Source organism: Cebus imitator, unplaced genomic scaffold (assembly GCF_001604975.1).
Source record: "Cebus imitator isolate Cc_AM_T3 unplaced genomic scaffold, Cebus_imitator-1.0 Scaffold310, whole genome shotgun sequence".
NCBI classification, from domain to species: domain Eukaryota; kingdom Metazoa; phylum Chordata; class Mammalia; order Primates; family Cebidae; genus Cebus; species Cebus imitator.
In genome coordinates, this window is record NW_016107625.1 from 375,916 (window position 1) to 403,156 (window position 27,241).

Consider the following 27,241-nt stretch of genomic DNA (forward strand, 5'->3'; position numbering starts at 1 on the left):
ATGCACAGTTTCTTTTCATCCAGGAAGCCTATGAGAAAACCAATTTGGAAGTATGAGGTGTCACAAGAGTCTATAGGACAGGAAAGAGCTGGCCTTGGCAACCGCACACTGGTAGCAGGATTTGGGATGAAATAGAGAGGATACAAGACTGAGGGGCAGGGATACGGGGAGGGGGAGACCAGGTAGGAAGCTCTTCCAACAATCTAGGGAAGAGGAAATGAGTGTCTCACATTGAGTAGTAGCAACGGAACAAAAAGAAGACAACAGGTGGGAACACCATTATGGGCAGCAGGACTTGGTACTCTGTACATGGAAGATGAAAGAGGCCTTCTGTGATCATTGTCTTCAAATTCCAGTGTCCCAGGGTGATGCTACTTCTGTCTTGTTCTTTTCCCAGTTCTCATTTTAGTCACCTAGCTCAGTGACTGACGTCCTCACAGGGCACCTAATATGAAATCTCTCATGCTTTTTCAATTGTTGAAAATATTCTGTTGTATAGTACAGTGGAAGATAGCCATGTCCCACCTACAAAAACCTTTGTGGAAATGTAGAGACAACGGGAAAACACTTGAAAGAGGTTTTATTATTTATTTAAAATTTTGGAACTGGAACACATTTTAACCAAGGGTTTTTAAGTTGTCTGTCAGTCTGAGAAGCCCTCAATCAAGGTAATTTGCATGTTGCCAGCCTCTCTGAAATTCTTCACACCAAGATCTAAAGTCTCTCGTGGCCTTGTTTTAGCAGATCTTCCTTAAATGTATGAGTGCCATTGGGATATGGCAACCATGCATCTGTCTTCCCAGTACCTTAAACTGCTGTGTTAAAATACAGATATAACCACCTTTGTTCACAGTGCGCATCTCACTCTAACACTCAAGATGCTTGGCAGTTAGAATAGAAAGGGCACAAAACCTTTTTTTTGTCTGTTTGGCAATTAACCATTCACTGGCTTTTTTTGTTGTAACATGCACTTCCTTTCTCTTGTTTTCATTCAAGCTGTGTACGCCATGGAAATTAATGTGGAGAAAGACAAACAAACAGGAGAGACCAAGATTCTCTCTACATCTACCATTGGCCCAGAGGGGGTCCATCAGAAAGGAGTCAAAGTCTATGATGATGGTACCAAAGTAGTGTATGAGGTGCACTCAGGAGGCACCGTAGTAGAAAATGGAGTGCACAAATTAAGCGCAAAGGATGTAGAAGAGCTTATTCAGAAGGCTGGACAATCAAGCTTAGGAGGAGGGCATGGGTCCGAAAGGACTGTGATTGCAGATGGGAGCCTCAGCCATCCCAAGGAACACATGCTCTGTAAAGAAGCCAAGTTAGAAATGGTACATAAGTCTAGGAAAGACCATTCTTCTGGGAACCCAGGGCAGCAGGCCCAAGCCCCCAGCACTGCAGGGCCAGAGGCAAATTTGGATCAGCCAGTCACCATGATTTTTATGGGCTACCAAAATATCGAGGATGAAGAGGAGACGAAAAAGGTGCTAGGCTATGATGAAACCATCAAGGCTGAATTGGTCCTCATTGATGAAGATGATGAGAAGTCATTGAGGGAGAAGACAGTGACGGACGTGTCCACTATTGACGGGAACGCAGCTGAGCTTGTGTCCGGGAGGCCGATCTCAGATACCACAGAGCCCTCATCCCCAGAAGGGAAGGAAGAGAGCCTAGCCACAGAGCCAGCCCCAGGTACCCAAAAGAAAAAGCGCTGTCAATGCTGTGTTGTCATGTGACCACTTCTTTCTTCTCCTTTCTTCTGGGCAGCCTGTACTCTCCACCACTCACGTAGACCTCACTGTACCACTAACTGCAATACTGTGAACTGGAAGCAAACACCTGCCTTGCCTTGCAGTTGGATTGCTTTGATCTCTCTCATTTTTTTTCCTTTTCCTCACCTGAGAGACAACGTGCATGTGTGTGCTTCATTCTCTCCAAGAACTTGCTTTTCCTCTAAACCTTTCCTTGTGTCTTCAAGAGTGAATCACTTCCTTCCTGCTCGATTGGAATGGACTCTTCGTATCAGCCAGTGATATGGTAGCCTTAATTCACTTGACTGGAATTGAACCCATTGGCACTGGGGGTTTCATTTTGTAGTGTGTTCCTGTAACGTAGTCACACACTGCCATGTCCCTGGTTTCTCACTTGCCTCCTTTGCTGTGGATCTTTGTTTTTATAACTTGTGTGGCAAAATGCTGTTGGCTCTAGCCGGTTGCTAGTGTAGCCAAAAGTGGACCTTATTTAAAATGTCTGTCCGATCTAGGGTGATGCTTTTTGCTGCCTTACATAAGCTTCCAGATTACAGTATTGTGCATCTATGGATTTCTTTCTGTTAAAACTGAAATGAAGTCAATGTAGAAGAACCTAGAGCTTGTCACAGTTGAAATGTAGGGACTGATTCCATAAACTGCCCATCAGCGGTTGTCTCTCTCTATGGTTTAACCTATGAACCCTTTATATAAGAAGCACCATTTTAAAATTTCTAAGGACATGAAACAAACATCGTTTTAAGCATCAGTAGCAATTGATCTCCAAACTTAGGCAAATTCACAAGCCTTGTTTCTATTCTCTTTAAAAAAAATGTAAATTTTTATATTGTTTCTTTTTTCATGGATATTTTCTGGTCATACTAATCTATTTTCAATGAGGGGATCATCTTGAGAAGTATCTCTGCAGTGACCATATTTCTAAAACAGTCTTTCCGACCTACAGTGGTTGCCATGATGCTCCCACTTCATCATGGATGGTGCTGTAATGCATAATGTTCATCTCGTGCCCAGTTGATGACAAAGCCTTGCATCTGTACTCTTTTCTTTCTGTCCCCATGAGAAAGACAGTGTTTTAGGTAACTTAAATTTGTAGGTTTATGTGCCCTTTCAAGAAAAAAAAAAAAAACTCTTTAAAAAACTTTTAAAAATTAAGAAAGACCTGTCTTCTCAATGTTAAGCACTTAATTTCATTCGACAAATATTAATTGAGTGGCACATAGCTGAGCTTCTTAGGGTGTTGTTTTTTAAAAAACTTCTGGACATCCTAGAAGAGCAAAGAATATTTTTTATCTAGACCACAATGAACAGTTTTTGAAATACCTTCTCAGCATTCCCCCAAAGCAAAAAGCCACATATATAGTAAAACCAAAGTGAAACAATTTAATAAAATAACCATAATATAGTAATGAAATAAAGATATAACTGATTTTAATAAGACTTAACTTTATTTGCCCATTTATAGCATTGTTATGAATTATTCATAAAATTATGTCCCATAGAATATAGTTTTGAAAAAACATAATATGCTATACTACATCAAGTCTAATCTCTGTGGAAAGTAGATGAGAAAAAAATAAGATAGTCTTGAGAGAATTTTATTATAGAACCTATTATAGACCTGTTTCGCTTGCTCAGTTCTAAATCTATTATTTTTTTTTTAAATTCTTGGCTTGAAATTATATTTACTTCAATAGGACAGGTAAAAACACCAGTTTTTACTTTTCAAAGTTAATTTCCTGAAATAATTGCATTTTAATGAGCACAAAATGGGTCGTTTTATTATACTCATTATGTTTACGCCTATACATAAACAGAAAAAGTTAAAAAAGAGAAAAATAAAGGAGCTAAGTTCTGCTGTTGAGCATGATTCCATCCATGCTTGGTTTTGAATAACTGAGGGAAATCTCTCTAAATCTCAGGTTCATCAAAGCAGCTGCAATTGAATAAAACTGCTCTTTTATTGAGAAACCTGGTTTGGATGCCTATAAATTCTGCTACTCTCAGCTTCATTTTCCTCAGTACATGGTCACTGAAGCATCATTTAGACATTACATAAAATGGCATGGAGATAAACCTACTTACATAGAGGGAGAAAACAGTTTCAATGTCTTGGACAATCTGTCATTTTAATGATTTACTTAAGAAAGAAACAATCTAAAAGTTTACCATAGCTTATCTTTTTTACTCCCTTGGGGATTCCAGCTCTTCAGTGTGAGTTTTAAAAAATTAAGCACAGTTAGTGAGTGGAATGGTAGAATGTAGAACCCCTGAGCTTGCTGTTTGATAAACAGAATCAATTTTCCAGGACAGATAATTCCCTGAAGTCACCTACCCTTGCATAAGTAAACTAGTTACTCATAAAGAAAATGATCTGCACGTCTCACTACAACACTACACACGAGAACTAAAAGATTAATGATTATCTGTATTCTCTTCACTAATTACTATTATGAGGGAATACGGATTAGCAAATTATATGAATTTGAGTTTCTCTATATTTTTATTAGTAAAGCTTATCATTTAATGGACTTTGAAGTAAGATGTGTTACCTTTATTCAAGCTATTTGTAGCCACAGTAAACGAAGGTGTGTTTGAATAAGGCGTATATATTTGCATAAGTCCCATCATTATCCTGTCATAATGGGGGATTCAGACTTAGCCAGTACTTCTATAGGATGAGACCTATAATCCGACCTATAGCAGCAAGTAACTACCCTTCATGATGGTAGTGTACATGGAGCTGTGATTGTGAACATGTTGCCTTTCCTGCTGCCATTGGCATTCTCTCTGTAAATATTATCATGTGTGGTATCACACTCTCCAAAAGTGCAGGGTATTTGGTTACATAATCAGACTCATGAAAGAATCAGTAATGAAATTACAAAACCATAATCGTTTTTGGGCTATTGATTAGTTGGGCTTTCCTTTAAAATCATATAAATCACTTCCCTTTTAAATAGAAAGAGGAGAAAAAAGAAAAGGAAGGGTATTTCATTTGTTTGTAAATAGATTTTCAATGTCTTTTAATGAAAGATTATGGTTAAAATGATAAAGATTAATTCTGCATATCTTGAAAAATCATAATGACTGCTGTATTCTTGACTTCTTAAAAATATTTTCTTTTAGTGTGCAGTAAGACAAACTAAGGGGAAGTTTTTCAGCTTGTATCTCTTTTACCTGTATTATTTTCCTTACATAAGCAAAAAAATAATAATTGCCTCTAAAAGTGAGTTGATAGTGTCTAGTAATATCATTTGATATTGGTGATTGGGAGGAAGAGAAGGTAGGAAATGCCCTTCTGGCCAAACCCGAAACGTAGTTTCCTTTTGAGCCTTCTGAGCAATCTTAGAATTCTTCGAAAGCTTTCAGGAAACTCAAATTCCATTAATTTGGTTTGGTTCCTTTCTGAAATGTTAATAGACATGATATTTGCTTAAAATGTCCACCTATTCCATTTAATTTCCTGATGATAAATGCATTTTATCTACAAGCGTGTAGAATGTTTTGTTTTGGTTAGAGTCAAGGTTTTATAAAAGGAGGGGAAATGTAGAGAGAGAGTTTCCTAGAGATGCAGTATCATTTCTGGAGCAAAATGTTGAGGCCAAGTGTAAAAACAGACCATTTCTCTTTACTTCCTACGAATTTTATTTCAAGGGACCACAGCACACCCTTGAAAATTACCATCTATTTAATGCCAGTGAACCAATGAGTAGCAAAAGAGGAGGGAGGGAATATGGTGATAGAGACAAAAATCTAACTACTATGCCAGATCTTCCTTTGTAAGAAATATTAGCCCTGTCAATATGAAATGAGATGGACATAGAATATGCGTCGAGGACTTTTTCTCATTTACTTGAAATCTGGAAGCTCAGTCATCTCTGTTCATCCCTGGCCCCACTGGAGAATTTTACTCACTAACAAGTCCTTTCCTGGAAGAAATACTCTCATCTCCTGCAATGTTAATTTACAACAAAAACCATTCCAAAGTGAGCAATTTAACATTTTATTTTTGCCACATGCACATTTGCTATTGAAACCACAAATTCTCAGCATATGTAAGACATATGTTTCAGGAACTTTATAAATACACAATCTTTCAGGTGCTCCTGAATTTCTTAATCAAGGTATATTGAACTCCAGTGATTAGGCCAGAACCTGAAAGTATCCTTTGTCCTATTGGATACACAACACAGCAAGAGCACAGAATTATTCATTTATGTAATAAAACAACGTAAGTAATGAGGAAGATGGGATGTTGGATTCCTGCTACCACCAATTCACTTCACAAAGGCCTTTTTCTGATATTACCAGGAAAACTTTCCTGCATTTTCTAGGGAAAAACAAAAGTCATTTATTAGGAGCACAATACAGTTACGTATCTGTATTTTCATAGCATCAGCAAACTTCTTAATAAAATTCTTGTTTCAACAAAAACCAAAATACTGATTGTTTGAATGTAGAAAGGTATAGAATAAAGACTACATCCTGAAAGTCACAAAGGGGAATTTTACCAGGGCTCCTTAGACCAGCTCCCGCCACATAATTTTTATATAACTTAAGTAAGCCTCTGCTTCCCCTCTCCCTTCCAGTCTAACGTAAGAAGATCAGAACTGTCACACAAAAAAACTTGCTTTCAATATGAAAATATAATATATAATTTTGGGGACTGCAGACTTTCTGCATCAAAGATCTGGACAGCCTTAACTTTTATAAAAAAATAATTTTTCAATGTTTTACTAACCAGGAAAACAAGATGTTTTCTGAAATTAATGACTTTTTCTATTTTGTGTCTGTTTTCTAAGTTTTTACAGGTTGAGGTATAAAGGGTCATTGTCTCTTCATATTGCCTCTTCATAATCACCTGGGGCTATTTTTTGCAAGTCACTGCATTTTTACAAAAAAAAAAAAATTTAAAAGTATATCTCACAAATCATAAAATTCTCCCTAGACTTCAGACAGTCCTTCTGGAGTGAACAAGTAGAAATACAGAAAGAAAAGAATTACAGGGTGGCTTTCTTTTTATTTTCCTATGGTTAATGTACTGTATGGTATATATGTTTACAGAATGTATCTGCCTTGTGATGTTAACAAAATGAATAACAAAAAATAGTACTGATGTGCCATTTGACAGTTTGCCTTAGCATCACTGTTTATGTTCTTCTTCTCTGTCCTTTTAAAAAAACGCAGGTTGTATTCCAAAGCTGTATTAACACAACATTCTCTTCCCCACTCCTACCCAGCCCTCTTCAGAGCTGTGAATTTCATCACAGGAGCATTGAGGCAGAACCTTGCAGGTGTGGCCCAAAGGGGCCAAAGTGGGCACAGGTTGTGATTTACTTCTGCCTGTCTACCAACCAAACATGTATCTGTGTTCTCATCTGAGCCTGCAAAATCACACCCTGACTTTCAGGGGGACAGGCCACATGGAGCGCATGACCTCTGGCAGTCATTTCCTCACAGGCCTTCCCACTGTGAGAGAAGTAAACTTGCAGACCCCCTATCTGGGTCTGGGAGCATCATTTGAAGCACAGTTGGCATAGCTTGAAAAAGCAGGAGAGATGGACTCGAATTATATGACTGAGCCAAGACTGAGGAATGTACCCATTCGTTATAGTCTAAGATGAGTAGGATGATATGGGTGGGAATAGGAGTGGCTGTAGAAATGGAATATTTTACATTTGTGTATTTTTTTAAGGAATAGTATTTTTATAATGAAATCTATATGCATTATGGAGCTTGAGTTTGAAAACACCCTTGATTGACTGAGCTACGTCTTCATTCCATTAAAGGTAACTTTCTGGGGAGTTCTATAGCACTAGGCCAAGCCTTGGGGGCATGAACTTGGCCTGTCACTTGGCCTTGCACTGCCATTGCATGAGATCCAGTGTTTCCAAATAGGCCTTGGTTGGAAAATTGAGCTTTCTATACCTGCCATTAGATAGTTTAGATAGATGGCTTGATAGCTTTCTGGGCTATATCTTTAATAACATACAATAATATTTGGGAAGAAGATAGTTATTTTAAATGCAAGCAAAGCACAGAAGCTATCAAAGTCCAAATCTTTCACATATTTAAGGACTAATTGCCACATTTGAGGTTAAGGGACCACTCGCTACGGTGCATTTGAGAACTATATATGAAATGGTGAGTCAGAGCCCTCTGATCATCTTCAGTCTATACATAAGCAGATAAACCACCAATATAAATCTTCCAGGGGCTGGACATGGTGGCTTACGCCTGTAATCCCAGCACTTTGGGAGGCCAAGGCAGGAGGATAGTGTGAGCCCAGAAGTTCAAGACCAGCCCAGGCAACATGGTGAGACCATGTTGTTTAGTCTCTACTAAAAAATACAAAAATAGCCAGCATGGTGGTGCACATCTGTAGTCCCAACTACTCGGGAGACTGAGGCAGGAGGATTGCTTGAGCCCAGGAGGTAGAGGCTGCAGGTGACAGAGATCTCGCCACTCTATTCCAGCCTGGGCAACAGAGCTAGTCCCAAAAAACAAACAAAAAAAACCACCACAGATATTATTGGCCTTCTACATATCATAGGGCTGCACCATATTTTCAGAGTTAAGTAGAAACAGGAAAAGATTGTCTTTATCCATAAAGGAGATTGTGAATTTTTAGCTTTCTGGAATGTCTTCCCCAAAGTTTCTGCCAAATTCCTGAAGTCCCATCTCTATCACACTCAGTTGCCTGAAGCTCTTTCCCAACACCTGCTCCTCTGTCTGGCTGACAGAGTTATCATGTCTCAGAAACCACTCACCACTCTTATGAGACTCTCCCCAAGCATCATCCTTCCTCAGGATGAGGTCTTTTTCTATTACCCAAGAGATCAAGACCCTTTTTCTAACAAGACAAGGTCATATATACTCCATTTTCAAGAAAAATAACCTCTCTGGTTCCCATGCAAATCATCTAAAATTCCTTCATCACCAGAATCTCTCCAACAGGCCCAACTCCAGCCCAGCTGTGAACATTGCTGTCCTGGAGACAGCTCCAAAAATGAAAGAACTATGCAATTGCCCAAAGGTGCTAATGGAGAGCCAGTTTAATCTCTTATTACTAAGGAAACCTCTCGGTTTTGAGATTAAGTGGGCAGGGAGACATCTAGTCGCTTAGTTTTGCAAGGACAGGTCTTGATACACACAGAGGTCACCAGGCAATGCCTGATCCGAACTATTCCGTATGTAGCTCCAACTCCAATTCTGTGATATCCTATTCTGGCAGGTGGGAAGAGTTCTATCCTTGGCAGGGTTCTGGAACATTCTTTTCCCCTCTCAAGCTCCTGACTTAGGAGAGTCAAAATCATACACGGGTTCCAGAAAATGTTGTGTCTGATGCAGCTTTTCAGTGAATGTAGGTTGTTGGTGAAATTTTCAGCTTTAGCATCTCACTCGGGGTGAGTGACATCTCTGTAAATACTTTCATCTGTGGTTGCTTGGTGGGGGTGGGGGTGGGAGCCTGTCGTGCTTGCTCCGAATTAGCTTACTTGGCTAGCTGCTGTACTTTGTAACCTGAAGTGTACTTTGACTGTTCTGTTTCCTTCAGATGAAAACAAAATAAAAACCGACTTCAGAAAAGACACTGCCAGCGACAGCTGATGCTGTACTTGTAGCTTCTCTCTGTTCCTCTGTACAGTATTAATAGACAATAAACTGCCTTTTCACTGCATCTACCTCTGAGTGTCTGTGCCCTGATTCTTTCCCCTTCTCACCTGCCACTAGCAGACTTCACGCCAGACGGTGTTGGGAGCACCTTCCGCTGTTCACTAAAACGAAACACTAACCCAGTGCCTCTCAAACTCCAGTGTGCTTCAGAATCACCCGGGGTACCTGTTAACAATGTGGAATCTTAGTCACACCTCTGGAACTCAGATTCAGATTCCCAGGTGGGGCACCCAGTAACGTGCATTTGTAATAATGTCTCTAGGTGATTCTGATACATGTGGTACCTGGACCACCGGTTTGGGTGCCCCTTGGTGGGAATCCTCATGGCCCACCTGTTGTAGTTCCCACACTAATCCAATCTCCCAACATGTCCTCCCTCTAACCCCCTTCGCACGTCTCTCTCCACACCTGTCGTCCTTTTCTTGCTCCGCAAGCCCCCAGCAGCAGCCCAGACCGTGATCAAACTCGGGCTGCCCCATAGGCTAAGTGACAAGGGTTCATCTGGTGCAGTCTGCTGTTTAAGAGCATCTGAAGATGCATGGGGATTCTGTTTCTCATGGTCACCTCTCTTAACCTGGAACAGGGCCAGCAAAATTTTTCAGTAAGTGACCAGATAGTTTTGGCTTTGTGGGCCAAATGATCTCTGTTATAACTACCCAGCTCTGCTGCAAAGCAGCCATACATGACATGTAAATGAATTGAGTGTGGCCACATTCTAATAAACTTTACAAAAACAAATGCTGGGTCCGATGTGGCCTATGGGCTTATAATTTGCCAACCCCTGACCTCAAACAGGGTCTGGTCCACAGTAAGTGCTCAAAAAAAAGTTTCAAAAACTTATTGCCCGAAAGAATGAATGAAGAGTAGATGTGATCCCTACCACCCGCAGAACTGTCACAGAAAATGGTTTTCTTTGAGGAGACTGAGTAAATGAATCAGTTGGGAGTTCTCATCTGGTTGGATTCCATGGTAGATTTTTTTAATGTCTTTATGCGTGGAAGGTAATTTTAAAGATGGAAATATGAATGGTGTTTTATAGACTGCTCAAACTGACAGGTTAAAATTGACAAGGGTTTCAACCAATGGAAAGTGGAGGAAATGCAAGAACATCTTGTCTTTGTCAGAAGTGCTGGGGATACCAGAACTGGGTGGTCCTTATGTACCTAGGCATTTAGTCCAGGTGTTTGTGGAGCTATGTTTTGTCAGGTTCATCTTACACAGTTAATGGCACGGCCTTCTTAACATTATTCTCTTTGTTAATTGAAATACTTTGTAATGTATAGGCATGTAGGCTGGAACCATGATAGCACATTACATATCCCACAATTCTAGGGCATACCAACGGTTCAAACGTAGGAGCATATGGAAAGTTGTGTGCTTACATTTATCCCTAGTGTTGTTATGAAGTTAAAAGAAATTATATTTATTCAAAGCACTGATGGAAGCAGATGACAAATGTTAGTTTAGTTATAATGAGAAAGTGTCTGTTCCCCAACCAGAGCCTCATCCTACTCAGATACAGAGATTATAAGTTGTTCAGGTGTGTTTCAGAACTAGTATGGAAAGGGAAGCTTCTTTGCCCTCCTTTGGATTTGTGAGTGCTTTTGTAGTACATTGAACCTTATGAAATTGCCATTTTGTAGATCCATAATATTGACTATTGACAGTTCCATATAGTTCAACCTCATAATTCTACTCTGGGGATTATTTATCATCATGGAGGACAAATGATTACCAGATGGTCTCTAACCATAGCAGGAGGAATTAGATGAGAAAATGAGAACTTTGGAAGGGAATATAGTTCAGTACTACCAAGTAGACCTAGGCATTTTCCCTGATGGGGTAGGAGTTCCTTTAATCTCACATCAACCTTGTAAGGTAGCCATTGCGGTTTCTGTCCTTTTATACACGAGGAAACTGAGTTATAGAGATAGTAAGTACTGTGGCTAATGTAGCAGAGCCAAAAATCCATGTTGGGTGGAGGAGGGCCAAGTTCCAAGCTCAGCCGTCTTTACTTCCTCCCACACAGAGGGCTATGTCATGAAAGTGTTGTGGAGATCCCCCTGAGACTGGCGACAGAAAGATTTAGATAATGAGACTATTTATGCTAGAAAGACCCAGTGGCACCGGTTCTTATTTTGTACCTTTAGCTACTCAAGCAAATGCTTTGTTAATTATACCACCCCCTGGAGGCTGGGAGGTGTCTCTGCAGTGCTTCCTTACCAAAGGAGAAGCAGAGGGTGTAAAGTCACCTTGTTTTCTTACCTCTTTATCAGGAGTCCTGTTGTTCTATTTTACAGTTTTTCCTTTGCCATTCATAAAACGGATTAACAAAATTGCCCAAAACAACTCTATAAAGTCTAGGAGTGGCACATCAGTCTCTGAACAAGCAGAGGTGGTTTTGCTATTGTTGCTGATGATGGTCTTGTTATTATTTCGCCACTGTCATAACAGCTAAGAGGAACAGCTGCCCTGTGGCATTATGCAAGTGGCTTTTGATCTAGGCTATATCACCCTTCTGCAACTATTAATGGACCACACCATCTTGCCCCCCAAGCCCTAGATCCTGTCCTGCTTTTTTCAAACAGTATCAAACCCTCCGTCTTATCAACAGCACAAAAAAGCAAAGATTTGCTGTTTACAAGTTAAGGCTGCAAGATCTTAAGTGATCACATAGGGCAGAAGTCAGAAAATGGTTATGCAGATTCCAGGCTGAATCTGGCCTACAGTTAGGTTAGTTTACCTGCACAATATTTAAGAATCATTTTGAATTCATTGCCAATAATATTAAATTAAGGGAGTTCTTATTTTAAAAGTATATTTCTGACTTCTCTTGAGAATTCAGTCTCTGGCAACAATAGCCTGTTCTCCCCAGTGGCAACTGTCTGGAGCTGATGGTGGTTGCTAACATTATAGGAGCTGTTCGTCACCACCAACACATCCTATTATTCTTATCTACTATTATTCTTACTCCTGGCCCACTTCCTTTGTTTGTATCACCTACCTGGCCTCTGTTGGCATTTGCGCGTGTGAACCCTAATCTACCATCATTTTATGGCTGGGTCAAATGAGTCCTAGGTGGAAATTGGGGATTTACCTTTAGCAAGATAACAGCAGAGTCAGAACTCGAGATTAAAGTCCCCTTAACTCTTTGGAAGAATAAGACTTTGTCTTATGTTTGGATTAGAATCATCTAGAGGCACTTTTATCAGAAAGCTAATGCTTTTGCATTAGAATCTAGTGCTTTGGCCACAGAAGAACCCATGTGATTTATATAATGATAAATTAACCTTAGGTTAAATGAACAATGTAAGTTTGTAAGGAACTTTAGGGTATCCTGCGTTTCATGGGAAAAAGTTTCATTCCTAGGAAAATAAACAGAAACTTTGTAGTCAACACCTCAACAGCTCTGGAGGCTTCATGTTCCTTCTTAGCAAAAATAACAAGAGGCAAAGCCCGTATATATTTAAATTTAAATGTGATCTTCTCTCCCTTCCTAATCGTCAGTCTTTTATTGTGTTCCTGAGATCATGTGGTTATAGAATAGTACGATTCTCTAATGTTCACTTTTTTATCTTCTTAAGAACAATAATCAGCACAGAAGCTTGATAATTAAAAGTACTAATGAAACAGACATCTTTGCTCCCAGGACTTGTCATAAAAAACTGATATGATTTAGTATTTGTTTACTTTTAAGTAAAGACTAATTTTTTATTTTCATTTTTTGAGGCAGAGTTTTGCTCTTTGCCCAGGCTGAAGTGCAGTGGCACAAAGCCCAATGCAACCTCTATCTCCCGGGTTCAAGCGATTCTCCTGCCTCAGCCTCCTTAGTAGCTGGGACTACAGGGACATGTGCCACCATGTCAGGCTAATTTTTTGTATTTTTAGTAGAGAGGGGGTTTCACTATGCTGGCCACGCTGGTCTCGAACTCCTGACCTCAGGTGATCTGCCTGCCTCGGGCTCCCAAAGCACTAGGATTACAAGCGTGAGCCACTGCATCTGGCCAAGGCTAATTAAATTTAAGATGATAATTGTATTTCCCAACTTTTAAAAATATTTCCAAGTCACTGAATATTAAAAACACAAGCTGTAGGCCTATTGTCTTCAGGCCAGCGTTCTTAGGTCAACCTCAGACAACCTGAAAGTGAGACAAATCCTGCAGTCAGTGTGACTGATTGCATACTATCAGAATCTGCCAAATCAGATTCCATTTCTTCAAGAACTTATTTCCAATCAGAGTACAAAGATAGATTCAGCATTTCTACTTTTCCTGAAAGACTGCCTAAATTCTAACCATAGCTCAGAGACTCAGTGTGAGGTGCTGTCACATACCTTCACTCAGCTTTTCCTCAAACTTCAGACTTTTGGGTAGCACATTAGTTATTTTTGTCCTGTGTGTATCAGCTCTTTCCTGTTTAAAGAAGGTAATAGCCAGGTTAGAGAGGTGTCAAAAGTATCTCTCCATCCCTTTGATATAATCAGATGGACGTTAAAGGGAATTAAGATGGTAGTAACTTTTTTGCTAAGTGAGTCAGTGTTATGTAATGCCATGCCCACTTACCCTCCAAACTTGGGAACCACCGCCTTGCCTCCTTGCATTCTCTTAAAAAGACCAAAAATCCAAATTCCTCATTTCAAAGAGACTAGGGTGAGAAAAAGAAAGTGACTTGCTCAAAGCCACAAGAAGAGCAGAGACACTGAGCTGGGATTCAAACCCAGGCAGGGTGACTTCACATTCTTTCCATTGCGCCTGTCATGCTGTTCCTTTTTTGAGGATTGAATTGAGTACATCAGCAGCAGACTTAAGCTCTCCAGTGAGATCACGATCGTTTAAACAAACAAAAGTAACATCTGTTCTGGCTAAAGAGCTGTCTCTGGCATAAGCAATTTTTTGCCAATGATGGCCAGATCTGATTGGGCTCCTGCTGAGCTATTTGAGCAAAGTTATGTGGCCAGATGTGAGTTTCCAGATAAAAGGGGAAGGGAATGCAATATACAAGCACACGGAGCCACTAATGGGCCCAATGGCTGGTTCCACTATAACGCACTCCAGCCTTTAGCCTTGATTCTGCCTCCTGAGTGCTAGCGAGCTGACTCCTGCACAGAAGACTTCTTGGTTGACTTGAAGAGTCAGGGATTTAGTCAATGCAAGCTCTAAACCGTCTCAGCTCTAGAGAAGCAGCAGACTTGAATGAAAAAAGGTTCCCCCAGAGACAGTTCAGTTTCACTTTTCTCTCTTCACTCCTTTCTTCTCTCCTCTTTTCTATTGAATGAACTTAAACGTCTTTCAGCTGAGATACATTCCCACCTGCAGGGTGAATTGAACTTTTAAGAAGCTCATGAATTATCCCAGGAAGCACCAGGCTGCAGCTCTCTGGTTCTCATTTCTTGCTTGCTGTATATTAGAACCTGGGACATTTTCTCCAAAATATAATGCTATGAGGGCCCCATCCTAGAGATCATAATTTAATTGGTAGGGTGAAGCCTGGCGCATTTATTAAATGGTTCCAGGTGATTCTAATGGAGATTCAGCCAGTGTTAGAAACAGCAGCACACGGGCGCCCAGGTCAGGCAGCGGTGAATCCAGGCTATGATTCTTGCCTCAACTCTGCAAGCCGAGAAAAATGGGCCTTGGATTCAGGAGCAAAGAAAAAGCCCAAATCTGTCATTGGCCAGCTGAGTAATCTTAGGCAATTAATTTCAATTCACCAAGCCTCAGTTTTCTCTTCCGCAGAATGGGAATAATACTTTCCTTGCAAGGCTTCTGTTAGGAATGTTTTAAAGACTTTTCTTTCTCCTTTCCCTTTCTCCTTTCTTTCCCATTACAAAAGAAATGTTTTTGAGGCAGTTGATTGAAAAAACACAGCAGAAAAAAAAAAACAGATGGAGAAATTAGGTCAAGAGAAAAATAAGATGAAACTAGAGAACTCAATCTAGCATGTATTACTGCATGTTTACTTCTCTCACTTGTTTGAGCAATTCAGTTTGTAAAATGTACCACATAATGCTACTTTATCAACCAAACTACTTTATTCTAAGGTCTTGGGTCTGTTTTGAACACAACAAAAACATGAGGTGATAGAAGCAGCATTTTCGAGTGTAAAGGGACCCATGGCCAAGCTTTGTCTCAGTTATGCCTTTATCGTATGACTTAGAGGAAGACATTTTTCCTCTCGTGGTCTCAACTTTCTCATCTATAAAATGAGACGTGATTGTGGGTGACATTCTGGGTGGACATCAACCTCAAAAGTATTTTTCTATAATTTAAAAAGGAAGCAGAGAAGACAGAGAAAGAAAGAAGAAGAAAAGGAAGGGGAGAGAGAGAAAGAAAAGAAGGAAGAAAGAAAAGAGAGGAGAGATGGAGAGAGAAAAAAGGAAGAAAGGAAGGATGAAAGAAGAGAAGGACAGAAAGAAAAGGAAGGAAGGAAGGAAGAAGGGAGGGAGGAAGGAAGGAGGGAGGGAGGGAGGGAAGGAAGGAAGGAAGGAAGGAAGGAAGGAAGGAAGGAAGGAAGGAAGGAAAGAAAAAGAGAAAGACATTAAGAGGAGAGGAGTTTTTCCTAGAAGGTGCTGAAGTCCCTGGCCTTTAAAAGCCATCACATCAGCCATCTTCTGTGCCTGGCCATGTGGAGTCCCTAGTAAGCTGCCCACCACTACCTCTCTCCAGGGTCTTGAAACCCCGTGGCTATTTTCTTGTGTATGAAATTCAGTGGGGGGAATACCTGCCTGACCAAAATCTGTAATTCCCCATAGTTGAAAATAAGAGTCTGAATCTTCCTTTTAAAAATGTGAACAGAATGGCCTTTGCCTGCCATCTTTGTGCCCCCACTTTCTCCTTGGAGACTTGGTAACCCCCCACCTCGAGGCAGAATACTGCGGACAGGTGCCAGTGCTCGCCTATTCTAGGTGGTTTCTCCAAAGGAGCGTTGAGTTTGTGAGCAACAGGCCGACAGTGCTTCTCTCCACAGATAAGGTTTAAGTCTGGGCAACATACAGGCCCCTTCTCTAGTTCTTTCTTGTGACTCCCTGCCCCATGAATGTCTAATATAACTGGATCTGAAATCAGTAAGCCAGTTCTGCTCTTTAACAGCTCTGTGCCTTTGGGCCAGACACTTAGCCTTGTTTCTCTGAAGTATGCCACAGACAGTTTTCAAAGTATAAAGAGTATTTCCATTGATCCAAAGACTTTTAGAAGTGGTAGAAGTTGAATGGGGTTAGTTAGCTGAAGTTTGCCTGAGGAGAGTTTGTTTTCATGCCTCTTCATCTACCAGGAGAAAATTTCCCTCACTGAATGTTGGAAGGAGATGTGGGAATGTTTAGATTATTTCCTGAGGCAGTGGCTGGGCGATGGAATGTACACTCACACTCTCACTGTGAGTGTACAAGCATCCATCCTCATCCCTAAGGCACTCTCCTCCTCAGTAAGAACAGAGAATCACTGCTTTGTTCTCTTTCTCCAGAATTAATATCAAACCCTTCTCTCTGGAATTCAACAATTGCTAAAGTGTAACAACTTCTCCATCATCCCTCTCCACCAAGCCTTAATTCCTACTGATCCCTAACATAAATTTTTCTCTTTAATTAAGGAGCCCACCCTGGCCCTCACTGGCCGTATTCACCCCTCACCCACACGTGGGTCATGCTGTTCCGTGCATACCTGGAACATTTGGAGAAGTCTTCATCCTGCTCAGCCCAGCTGCAATGCTTTAATCTCGTCCTGTGCCCCGCACCCACCCACCTTCCGCTATAGCCCTCCTCTGCACACCGCACTTCTGCTGTCTTTACATATGGCTGCCCCTTCATTGGGGCCCCTCTGTATCCATTTGATAAAATACTAATTTTTCAGTTCCAGAATGGATCAGGAGCAGAATCTTTGATCTCTAAAGTAGTTGGCTTTCACCCTGAAACACAAACTTACAGACTATAGATGAAAAATGACAATCGAGATTTAATGCAGAAGTCGGGCACAATGGTATGTGCCTGAAAGCCCCAGCTACTCAGGAGGCTGAGGCAGGAGGATCGCTTGAGCCCAGGTTTAAGTCTAGTCTGCACAACATATCAGGAACAAATTTCTTTTAAAAAAAAATAAAATAGAAAAAGAAAAAAAGGATGTAATGACATCTTTTGGCTCCCAAGAGTCAGTAGGAAGGATGAGATAGGAGCCCTTGCCAGAAAAGGAAATTTTAGTGTGATTTTCTCCCATGTGTCAGGAGAGAACAGATTGGTGTGATGTGCAGGCAGCCATGGGTCTTCTCTTAACCAGGCCAGAGGAGAGGCTGAACTTCCCTCAGCAGCTTCCAAGCAAGTTTAGCAGCAGAAACACAGACACATAGTCTTCATGTGCCTAATAGGTGTGGCTGCTTGTTTACTATTTGTGGTTAAAGTGTTTAGGCAAACAGATATCCTGTGGGTGACCAGCTGTGCAAGGATTAGGCTACTGAAGCACACCAGTTCTGGCTGGTAGGGAATGGGGCTGGAGCTCCCCAGCAGGACTACCAAGTATGATTGTTCAGGTTGTGGACTGCACAATCCTAGAAGGCTCCGTTCACATCAACTACAATGTGAATGGTGCCCTTAGAGTTGTTTAGTGCATAACATGCATACTGTACCTGCTCAGGCAAAAGCAACCTGTCAGTTCTTTGGAACATATAGCTAAAAGTCAACCAGAAACTTACTTTATAATCATAACATTGCACATATATTAAACTTGCTGTAGTACGTCAAGTTGCGGGAATCAGTTTAAACCCTGAAGACTATGGACTTGACTTCTAAGAACCAGTAACGAAGACATACTTCCAGGACCAGGCATATTCTTCCTTGATTTTCTCCAGTGAAGCTTAGCATGGTATGAGCACATGGTAGGGGATAGATATTTCATGATGTTGTAGCTGGGACCATGGAGCAGAATGAAAGGGCAGAACCAGCTTGCTCTCTTCTCAGGAGCCGCATTCCCCAGGCATGAATTGCTATTCAGTGGCCACTTAGATTACTCTGACTGGGGTGACCATATGTCCCAGTTTGCACATGTTTTCCCTGCCTAATTGTTGTAATGTTCGGTTGGGATAATGAATTATATGGTCATGTGACCTCTGGTGTGCAGATGGGCATCTCTGCTTTGTCAACTACTGCACATCTGCAACCAACCTTTCCTTTTATCAATGCCTTGGCAATTCTCCATGATACAGACTCAATGCTGAAGGCATGGCAAAACTCCTATACTCAAATAAATTGTTCTGAAGGATCAGAGTGTAGGGTGACAGTCAAACCTCATCCGCATCAAATCATTTCCTTTTTTTTTCACCATTTTTGATCAGTTTCATATTTCTATGGGTACTAATGAAAAGGAAGAGCAGAACCACTATCAAGTCCAGTACTTACTAGGCAGATAGAGACCCACTGGCTTCCAGTCTGTGCCACTTGTACTGCCCACAGTAATCAGTGGAGGAGAATTCCATACTAAGTTTTCAGTAGTTGTAATTGCCACCAACATTGCCTGGGAGAGAGGAGCATGACTTGAAGTTCCTTGCAAATGTGTGTTCATCCAACAACAGCCAAGAAAGATACTCAGGACTGTGCAGGTGCTGCCCAAGGTTTGAACACATTCCTGCACAGTTGCTCAGAGTTCTGCTTCAACTGCTACCTCTTTGTACCCCAGTTTCTTCATGTGTAGAGTAGCAACAAGTGTTTTGGATACTTACAAAGTGTTTTGGACACCCCCGGTAAAGACTGGCAGAACTAAAGTATAGCTATTGGTAAGAATAGTAACAGCAGCTTTGAGAACCAGGGAACAAACCCTAAGAATGATATAGCAGAGGTCAGCAACTATGGCCTTTGGAGCAAATGCGGTCCTCTGCCTGTTTTGTAAATAAAGTTTTATTGGAACAGAATTGTGTCCATTCATTTAAGTATTGTTTCTGGATGCCTGTTGAGTAGGTAGAAAGAAACCATATGACCCATAAAGCTGAAATATTTATTGTCTGGTACTTTACCAAAGAAGTTTGCTGGCCCCCAATGAAAGCATAAGTAAGATACTCAAAATCTTATTCCTATTCCACTAGCAGTTACTGAGAACTGATTAAATGCCTTGAACTGTACCATTTTTTTTTTTTCTTTTTGATATGGAGTCTCACTCTGTCACCTAGGCTGGAGTGCAATGGTACAATCTCAGCTCACTGCAATCTCTGCCTCCTGGGTTCAAGTGATTCTCCTGCCGCAGCCTCTTGAGTAGCTGGGATTATAGGTGCATGCCACCACACCCAGCTAATTTTTGTATTTTTAGTAGAGACGGGGTTTCACCAAGTTGGTTAGGCTGGTCTCGAACTCCTGATCTCATGATCCACCTGCCTCAGCCTCCCAACAAATGTTTTAACATAGATTATCTTATTTAACTTTTATGAGAAGTAGCTCTTCAAAGTTAATGGAAATATCATCCCATTTTACATATGAGATTCAGAGCACGTGTGCTTGTGTACAATTGCAGAGCTAGGATTCATACTCCAGTCTCCTGACTCTAAGACCAGAAATTTAGGAGTTATGAGGACAGACATCCTGGAGGAGTAGGTTTGCACTTGTTCTTGAAGAATGAATATGGTTTTCAGCGAGCAAGGAAAAGACCCAGGGGAGGGTATTGCATACGGAAGGAATTAACTGAGCAAGGGGCCTGAGGGAATAAGCTTGGGCTATCTCTGGTTGTCAGATTTGTTCAGCCTGAAGGGACTGAAGGAGATGAGGTGAAAGAAGTGGCTCTATGCCAGGATGTAGAGAGACAGGTACTTCCTCGAGGAAGCAGCTATAAACTGAAAGTTCAAGGTCAAACCCATAGACATATTGTGTTTGGCCTTTACTGTATTGATTCACACAGGGTGTTTGCTTTGGTTTTCATTTGCGTTTATAACCAACAAATCCTAGCTTTTCATCTTCTCTTAAAAGATTGGAAGATCTAGCCAGACTGGAGCCACATTCCCAGGAGGCAGGGACTAGCTAGAGTTGAGTTTAGCTGCCCTCTTTAGATGCAGCATGTGCTTTTCTGTGGGCCTGATTAGTTCCATCTTAGACCCAAGCAAGCACAGCTCCCATCCTGGGCCCTTAGCTCTATAGGGCCTTGCTCTAGTCACACCCTTTTCTAAAGGGTGAGGAGTCTTTGGGCTGAGGGGACTTGCCTGCTCCCTACCCCTCTCCCCTGACTGTGCTTCAGCTCCCAAGACTCTGATTGTCCCCTGAATAGCCCCGACAGCTCACATCTAGAACTCACATGGGCCGCTTCTCTGCATCTGTCTTCCCAAGAGTGGGCCACACTGAAGGATGTACTAAGGGGCAGCAGTTTGCCTCGAGGGTAGCGTATGTGTGGATGGAGCTTTGAGGCGCAGGCTGGGATGTCCACCGTGGATGTACAAGGCCTCTAGAGGTACAGGGCAGAGCAGAGGGTACGAAGAGAAGGGAAGAGGGAAACAGGCCACAGAATGTTGCTCTGCACCACCAAATCTCAATATGAGACCTGCAGGAATCTAAGAACTGACAATTTGAACTTGGTCTTCTCAGTCAGTATGAAGCATATTTGCCAACTTAGCAAGGGAGAGCATAAAATATTTAATAATTTTGAATTTCTAACTTTCGGATATGAAGATACAGCATATGTCAGCATCTATTTGTGCACTTGCTCCAAGCCCGAAAAATGTTTGGGGTAGGCCTGGCTGCAGCCCTGCCAGTTCCTATTGTCTTACACCACAGCTGTATCTTTCATGGATGTGATCTGTCTGGTGCTTACAGGAATGAGAGGTTTTGGCCCTTGCTAAACTGGTTTAGTGGGGAGGAGGATTGAAGGTTTTTGAATGGGGACAATTGTGCCAAAGAGGCTAACTGTAAACAGAGGCAGAGGCAGGAAGGCCAGCGAGGGAGCTACTGCAGGAGAACAGCTTGGGAGGGTAGAGGTTTGAACCATTGGGAACAAGAGAAGAAGGGACGGATGCAAGATTATTTCTTTTCCTTCCACAATGATCTTTAGGTTAAGGTGGCCAGACATCTTATCCCAATTTGCCTGTGACTCTCTTGGTTTTCGCTCTGCAAGCTTATGTCCCAGGAAGCCTCTTAGTACTGCTCACACTGGGAAGGCTGGCCCCCTAAATATCAGCCGCCATCATATTGAGCTCTTACTATACCTCAGCTGGGAACTTGAGCTCAAGGCTTTGGACCTGAGTATAACTTTGCTCCTGGAAGCAAACTGTCTGGCTATTTCTATTCCTTGACCCTAAATCAAAAAATGGCAAATAAATCTCAGACCATGGAGGTTCCCTTGGGTGTTACAGATACAGTTTTTTCAAGGCAAGAGTATGTTCAAGACATAATTAGCTCATCCGGAGACTTAGAATCTAGATTCATGCTGGCAGGGAAGAAGGTGTCTCCCTGCCTACCTTTACTGGACACAAGGATGTAATCTTTTCATTCTTTTCTAGACATTGTCATTACCATCAGCATTGACAGAGAAAACACATAGAACCTTGAATTATGGACTTATTAAGTTAGATACTCATCTGTTCTAGAAAAAAAATGTTTATTAGTAAAATCAGAATCCTCAGGAAAACAATATTTAAGCTCCAGACACATGGTCTTGACAAGTCAATTAATTTCTCTGAACCTCATTTTCCTTTAAAATGGGACTAACAATCCCAACATAGATTTGTTTGGAGAATAAAGTTTAAAACGCCTCATGCACAAAAGAATTGAGAGCAAGGACTCGAACAGATATTTGTATACCAATGCTCACGGGAGCATTATTCTCAACAGCCAGAAGATGGGGGAAAAAACTTCAAGTGTCCATCCACAGATGAACGGATAAACAAAATGTGGTATATACATACCATGGACTATTATTCAGTCATATAAAGGAATGAAATTTTGATATATGTCACAATATGGAGGGACCACCTTCAAACATAGTGCTATGTTAAGCCAGAGGGAAAAGAACAAATATTATATCATTTCACTTATATGAGATATCTAGACTAGTCAAATTCGGAGTGACAGAAAGGTTACCAGGGGGTTTAGGGGAGAGAAGAAGGGAGAGTTGTTGTGTAATAGGTACAGAATTTCAGTTTGGGATGATGAAAAGTTCTGGGAATGGCTGGTGGTGATGGTTGCACAACGATGTGAATGTACTTAATACTACCGAACTGTAAACTTAAAACGGTAAACGTTTTAATGTATGTTTTACCACAATAAAAAATAAATGCCTCATGCAGTACCCGGCCATTGAAGGTACTCAGGGAAAAAAAGAGCTGAAAAGAGATATTAAGATGTGACTACGTGCGACTGAGTTCAGAGGTGGAAGTTCATACTTTAAAAGTAGTCAAGGAAGGATTTGCCAAGGAGGTGGGATTTGAGATGGAGTGTGTAGGGCCGGGCAAGGGAAAAGGCAACCCAGTCAGGAGGAAATGTGTAAGCAAACCGTGAAGCTGCCATGTATGGTGATGGAGACCCGGTGATGATGTTGTGATCTGTTCTGTTTTCTGTGGAGACTGGAGTTGGAATGGGGATTCAAGGGCCTTGGAGTCCAAATTGACCTGTTTAGGTGCCAGGCAGAGCAGGGGCACTAAAACTATCTGGGCAGGGAGGATGGTAAGATCAGTGTTGGGAGAAAAATTAATCCGGGGCATTGTAGGCAATGGATTGAATGGTGCCATACCAGAGGCTCAAGACAGCCAGGGCACCGTTGCAGGAGACCTAGAGCCCTAGACTAAATTACAATGGTGGCCGTGCAAAAGAAAGGAAGAAATGGGGTCTCATTTCAAAAGAGACTTGATAGACTTAACATATTAATAAAGAGGTGGCAAGGTGTTAAATGTTTAGCAGAATAGCTCAACCCTGGAGCTAGGTACCCTGCATTTAGATACCAGTACTGCTGCTTATGACCTTGTGTGACCTTGAGTAAAGGACTTAATCTTTCTGTCCTGTTTCTTTCTCTATCCCATAACGATGAATGATAAAGTAGGGTCTCTCTCACAAGGCTGTCACGAAGGTTAGAGGAGTCAACATTTGCAAAGTACTTGCAATAGTATTCAGCACAGAATATGTGCTTGCTATGCTTTATCTTTTAAATCTGGTTGGTTGGTACGTTGGGGTCTGTTACTTTTTTGGTGTGTGTGTTTGAAATTTTAAAGCATGGCACTGAAATAATGCACTTTAAAAACAGCCTTGCTAAGCAGTGCTTCTTAAACTTTAACACGCACATGGAATGTTTGGCAGTCTTGTGAAAATGCAGGTTCTGGTTCAGTAGGTCTCAGGCAGCACTCAATGGTCTGTGTTTATAACAGGCTCCCTGGGTGGTCTGGTGCTGCTGGTCTACCCACCACTCCTTGAGTAGCAAAGTTGTTAAGGAATGGAGGTCCATCATGGTGTTTCTAGGATTGTTCTGGTTATCTTTCGCCGCCAAACAAATCATCCAAACCTAGAGGCTAAAACAAAAACTGTTTATGTTCAATGCTGCTGTTGTTATGATTATCTCTGGCAGTTCAGCTATGCAGTTCTTAGGATCTGCCATGAGCTGGTGGTTAGATGTAGCTGGGGCAGGGGTCAAGAGTCATCCTGAAGGCTTCCTCCCCATCATGTCTGATAGTTGATGCTGGCTGGCCGTTGGGACCTCAGCTGGGACTGTCAGGGAGAACGTCTCCCCAGGGCGTCTCCAGGTGGTGAGGGGCTCTTCACAGCTCAGCAGCTGTGTCTCAGGAGACAGAGCCAGGCAGAAGCTGTGTTACCTTTTCTAGCTGAGCCTCCAAGTCTCACAGCATCGTTTCTGCCACTTTCTATATATTAGAAGTGAGGTACTAAGGCCAGCCCATACACAAGGGGAAGGCAGTGAGACTCCATGTCTTTTTTTCTTTTTTCTTTTTTTTTGAGACGGAATCTCATTCTGTTGCCCAGGCTGAGTGCAGTGGTACCACCCTGGCTCACTGCAACCTACACCTGCTGGATTCAAGTGATTCTCATGCTCCAGACTCCTAAGTAGCTGGGACTACAGATTCCAGGGAGTAACCCCAGACCCTCCAGGGAGTAATTCCTCTCCGGGCTGCAGAACTATGGACTGTGACATAGACAGAGAGACTGTGGGAATTTAGAGGCTAAGGAAAAAACTATGACTGGAAAGCAACTGAACAGCTGCAGGAAAATAAAATGCAGACACCACCGCGCCCAGCTAATTTTTGTATTTTTAGTAGAGACGGGGTTTCACCATATTGGCCAGGCTGGTCTCGAACTCCTGAATTCAGGTGATACACCCACCTCAGTCTCCCAAAGTGTTGGGATTACAGGCATGAGCAACCGCACCCAGCTGAGACTCCATGTCTTGAAGGGAGAAGTGTCAAAGAATGTTTAGGCATGTCTCAAAACCACCGCAAAGGCTTGCTTAAGGAAGTTCTGGAGGGAACAGAAAGTGGTGGATGAGTCAACCAGGGAAAATTGACCTTGTTGTGTTTAAATTTGTGGGTTTGGGGTGTCATGGAAGACATGTGAAGTTATTCTCCAACAGACTGGATGGTGTGTGAGCATCTGAGTTATCTGTCTCTCACACTAGATTATAAGCTTCTTGAAAGCAAAGTCTTCGTCTTTTTCTCTGGAATAGTTCTAGTGTCTATCACAGTGCTTGGCACGCAAAAGGACCCAAACAATGTTTGTTTGATGGAGGGAAGGAAGGAAGGGAGGAAGGGAGGAAGGAAGGAAGGAGGGAAGGGGAAAGATGATTTAGGACTGAGGCTCTGAGAAGAAAGGATACTGGAATTCTGGGAATTTCCCTCAGAATGGGCCTCTCTGGCACTTCTCCCAGGGGGAGGGACTTCTGCATTTGCTCAGCGGCCACCATGGCCCTGGCAGTCTGGCCTGCCTGCTTTACCACTTGGGGCCTTCACTTACCCCGTAGTCTGTGAGAGGCCTGGATCTGCTGGGAAACTTCCCTTTTAACTTCCACTAAATGAAAACTGGAATTCCAGGAGAAAATGAAAATCAACAAGAGCTATTTTGATTATAATGATATCTCATTTCTAAACAGCTCTCTCCATATCCTGTTTATAACCAAAACAGAGAACAGAAGCGACTAGCTCTCTCAGGGAAAGGCTTTCTCTGGAGACTTCTAGCTATATCATTAACAGGAAACAGTGAAGACTCTCCCAAGACAAAAGTCCCTGTCTCTGGCCACTCTGGTGGGTTTGATTGCACCCTACAAAGAGGTATGGAAATCCTGGGTTTCTGAAAGAGGCCCTGATTTTCTGTTCAGCCTTCAGCATCTACCACTTGTATCCAGATCCCAGTCCCCCAAATTTCTGGGGTCTCCGTGTGAAATCAGTGCACAGGAATTGTGAGGGGAAGCTCCAAGGAGTCCAGCTGTGATTTTTGGGGATGACTGGGCAGCTACATTTCACTTCAAAACGCCCAATAAGCCTGTCACTAAGACCCCTGGAAAGGCTGGCTATGTCGGCCCTCTGTCTTCATTTAAAGAATCTCAGGATTTCTTCCAGTGACAGAAGATGATCCTCAGATTCCAGGGATTGACACCAGACCCAATTTCTCTCCAGGCTACAAAACTGTGGAGTGTGACACAGACAGACTGTGGGAATTTAGAAGCTAAGAAAAAAACTGTAACTAGAAAGCAACTGAACAGCTGCAGGAATGTAAAATGCAAGAACCTCTGACCTGACAGTCTTTTCCTGCACCCCTGTAAATGTGCATGTGCACACACACACACATACACACAGGCCTCCCAGAAAGGACCCTCTGAAGACGGGACATTTCAACTGACATCTGAAAGATGAGGAAGGCAGCCACGCCAAAAGTATTCCAGACAGAAGGAACAGGGTTGCAAAGGCTCAGCAGCTCCACAGCTGGTGGTCTGGGCCAAAGAGGACAGCTTACAGCTCCCCCCACACCCTGTGCCTCCTCACTCAGGCGCCGTGAGCCTCCCGCTCTGTCCTAACCTTCCAGCATCTTTCTCATTCACTCTGTCTCGTGAATATCATCCACTGGGGGTAGCAGTATCAATCTTGGTCCACACACTTATGCAAGAAATGCCACTTTGTTTTCTTTAAATGATATTAGACTCTATACCCCAGGGCTGCTGGTCTGGCAGGTGGTTCAAAGTCAGTCATTCATGGGGGTCTCTCCCACCCAAGGTCATGCAAAGGTGCTATGCTCATCTTGGGGAAGGCCCACCATCACCAGTCCTCACTGGATTTATCCTGGGTTGCCCATTGTCCTGGCCCTCAGAGCCCCTTCAGGGCTGAAGTCGGTGTGGCTTCTCAGCCAAGATTGGAGACCGAAGCCTTGGCAGAGGCTGGGAGCCTGGAATCAGCATCCAGCTTCCCTACCTACACCACAGTGTAGCATTCCCACATCCCCACCCGACCCCGAATGCAGCCTAGAGCTCCTCCCCTCCCCAAACCCCACAGGATGCCTAGCTTAATTTCTTTAGTGAATTTTCAGCTTTTTCAAAAGACCTAAAGGCCCACTGACCAAAGGCAGCTTCTGCCCAGGCAGCGGAGCACAAAACCCACTCATCTGCTAGAAATGGACAGAAGAGTGCAACCCAGGAAGTGCCCACACAGATGTTTCCTAGACCTTGCCTTTAGGGTCTGTCTGTTCTCAGGGATGCAGTCCATCCAGCCCAGGGAACTTGAGCTCCCCGAGAACAATGTCCCTCTCTATCTGTAGTGAAGGATCAGGTTTTGTTTTTTTTTTCTTTTTAATCTCAGAACAATATTTGTGTAAAATACAATGAAAATGAATGAGGAGAAAAGTGAACATGATCAGGAGCTTGGATGTT

The 27,241-nt window shown here is 42.2% G+C and overlaps 1 protein-coding gene across 8 annotated transcripts in view; it reads left to right on the forward strand.

Moving 5' to 3' along the window:
- PALM2AKAP2 (PALM2 and AKAP2 fusion) overlaps positions 1–27,241 on the forward strand; it is a 510,283-nt gene that overhangs the window by 297,865 nt on the left and 185,177 nt on the right. For 5 of the 8 annotated variants that reach the window (XM_017503361.2, XM_017503359.2, XM_037729537.1 and 2 more), the window contains one exon: positions 997–1,692. The exons of the other annotated variants lie outside the window; for them this stretch is intronic. In XM_017503361.2, the coding sequence (XP_017358850.1) occupies positions 997–1,692 (696 nt within the window). The remainder of the gene's footprint in view (positions 1–996; positions 1,693–27,241) is intronic. 8 annotated transcript variants of the gene reach the window in all.